This window comes from Antrostomus carolinensis, unplaced genomic scaffold (genome assembly GCF_000700745.2).
Source record: "Antrostomus carolinensis isolate BGI_N321 unplaced genomic scaffold, ASM70074v2 scaffold40790, whole genome shotgun sequence".
Taxonomy (NCBI): domain Eukaryota; kingdom Metazoa; phylum Chordata; class Aves; order Caprimulgiformes; family Caprimulgidae; genus Antrostomus; species Antrostomus carolinensis.
The window spans coordinates 1-2,591 of NW_010288442.1; the positions used below are offsets into that span (position 1 = coordinate 1).

At 58.5% G+C, this 2,591-nt stretch overlaps 1 protein-coding gene across 1 annotated transcript in view; it reads right to left on the reverse strand.

The window, feature by feature from the left end:
• Nucleotides 1-126: 126 nt before the first annotated feature.
• The window catches only part of UBTF (upstream binding transcription factor), a gene marked incomplete at both ends in the record, with an annotated part of 8,027 nt that continues 5,562 nt past the window's right edge, over nucleotides 127-2,591 (reverse strand). Inside the window, 6 exons of the mRNA XM_010166786.1 lie at nucleotides 127-316; nucleotides 475-563; nucleotides 653-763; nucleotides 974-1,129; nucleotides 1,603-1,758; nucleotides 1,951-2,064. Coding sequence (XP_010165088.1) covers nucleotides 127-316; nucleotides 475-563; nucleotides 653-763; nucleotides 974-1,129; nucleotides 1,603-1,758; nucleotides 1,951-2,064 — 816 coding nt within the window. The remainder of the gene's footprint in view (nucleotides 317-474; nucleotides 564-652; nucleotides 764-973; nucleotides 1,130-1,602; nucleotides 1,759-1,950; nucleotides 2,065-2,591) is intronic.

The window sequence follows — 2,591 nt, forward strand, 5'->3', positions numbered from 1 at the left end:
TCTGGAGCTGGCGATTCCCAGAGGCAGGCTGTGAGCAGAGACCACACCAAGCGTTCCCAAAAACAACTGACCGACCTCAGAGCCCCCCCAGTTGCCCCCCACTGTGCCTCAGGGCTCAGCACTCACCTTGAGCCAGATGTCGAGATGCACCTTGTACTGTTTCTGCTGCTCCTCTGCTAATTTTTTGTAGTGGTCCTTCTGGCTCTGGGAGATGCGCTGCCAGCGGCTGCCGATCTCCACCATCCGCTCCTTCAGCGGGAGGTGGTTCAGCTCCCCGTTCGACAGCAGCTCCTGGGAGAACTTCTGGTAACCGTTCCTGTGAGGAGGGAGCACAGAGACCAGATCAGATGGTGTGCATGGAAAACCAAGGTGTCCACCAGCACCATCCATCCCCACCATGCTCCAGCCCACGCTCCCTCCACCCCAAGATCTTTGCACCAGTCAGATCCAACTTTCCAGACCCCAGATACTCACATGGGGGGTTTCTTTGGCTCTCCCTGGAACTTCATTTTCTTGGCAGAGTTGGTGGAGCACGGAGGAGCCCGCATCTCGCTCAGCTCCCTCTGAGTCACAGGAGAAAAGAGAGGTCAGGGAGATGGGAGCTGTGCCACCACGAAGGCACAGCCAGGGGTGGGGCGGAGCAGGGACCCACCTCGTATCGCTTCTGATCCTCCGCCGCCTTCTTGATCCACATCAGCTTCTCCTTCTTCTCCATGTTGTTCCAAGTGGCCTCCATGGCCTTCAGAGCCTTCCCCCGGTCGTTCTGCAGCACAGACCCCCACACCACATTAGATGCACCCAAGATGCTGGGCTGTAACCGCCAGCTCCACCACAGACCTCAGACCACCCGCTCCCTTCGCTGTGACCCGTCCTCCCCGCCTTGTCTTGGGTGTGAAAGGAGGGGAAAGGGTGCAATTCCTGTTGGGGGGAGAGGTGACCCCACTTCCAGCTCCTTTCCCAACCCACTCCTCACCTTGAAACGAGCCAGGTAGTCCCCGATGACGCTCTGTTGCCAGATCTCTTCAGCTGTCTTGGGAGACTCGGGCAGTTTCCCGCGTTCCTCTTTATCTGAGCCGTGTTTCTTCTCTGACTGCGCCTTCATCGCCGCCTCCCGCGCTTTGTACTTGGCCTGCATAGGGGGACACGTGGGGGTGAAGGGGCAGCACAGTCACCTGGGCATAAGCCCCTGGCCACCAAGCACTGGGAGGGTACACAGCAGGATGCTGCAGCTTCCCCCAGTGCTGTCCCCACAGTAGCACTGGCAGCCCCCCACCAGGCACACCCACGTTTCAGGACTCCCCTGCTCCCACCACAGGAAAATCATCAAGTCTTTAAATTGAGGCTCAAGTACACTCCAAGGTTTTGGGTTTTGACCCACTAGCTCACAAGAGGGAGCAGGCACAGCTGGCAGCACTCATGGGTGATGGTTTACTGGGGCTGTGATGCTCCTGGGGACAATCGTCCCCGAGCTGCGGTGTCAGGGGGGGCGAGTAGAGCCCCTTGCAGCAGGACAAGGACCAGCAGCATCCTCTGGACGACCAGAGATGCCCAACAGAGCAGAGGAGATGGGGATGGAGAAGAAGTGTCAGGGATGGTACCAACCTTCTTCTTCTCAGAGAGGTCATTCCACATGCGGGCCAGGAGCCGGGTCAGCTCGCTCTCCGATAGCTCCGGCCGCTCCTCCTGCAGCTGCTTCCGCTTCTCCTCCGAGAAGATGAACATGGCAGAGATGGGCCGTTTGGGCTTCTCTGAGCTGGCCTGAAAGAGGGACACGGGGCCATGGGTGGGGGGTGAGCACACAGACGGACCTGCCCCACACTGGCAGCCTCCAACCCCAGGAAAAACATGGTGAAGGAATCAAATGAAGACCTCAAAGCACCCTGAGATGCCAGCAACCCCATCCCACGTCTCTGGCACGTGCTGCCCCATCTCTCCAGTTGCCACTCTCACCTTGCCAGTTTCTGGTGAGGACTTTTTGGATGCAGGACTCGTTGCCCCTTTCCGGTTGCTGCCCAGCATCTTCTCCTCACCTAGCACCCGCTGCTGCTCCTCCTCGGGCAGGCTCTGGGGGGCACAGAAGGACAGACATGGTTAGACAGCTAAACACAGAATCACAGACTGGTGGGGGTTGGAAGGGACCTCAGGAGATCATCCAGTCCAACCCCCTGCCAAAGCAGGGTCCCTACACCAGGCTGCACAGGAAAGTGTCCAGGTGGGTTTGAACATCTCCAGAGATGGAGACTCCACACCCTCTCTGGGCAGCCTGTCCCAGGGCTCTGGCACCCTCACAGGAAATAAGTTTTTCCTTAAGTTTGTGATAAACTTCTAGTGCTCCATCACCCTCACACTAATGAGGTTTTGATGCAATCAGGGAATAGGGAGGGGGAACAAGTTCAATCAGTTGTCCTGATCCAAAAGCCACCCCATTGAGGGCCACCATCAGGCACTGGCACAACCTGGGGGTCCCCATGCCTGTGTCACCCCGCTCACCAGGCAATGTCCCTCTTCCCCAGCTCTGTCCCCTCCCAGGCTCAGTCCCATCTGCTTCCTCTCCGCAAAGGCAGGGTGGGCAGGTGCCCGGATTTGGGTGC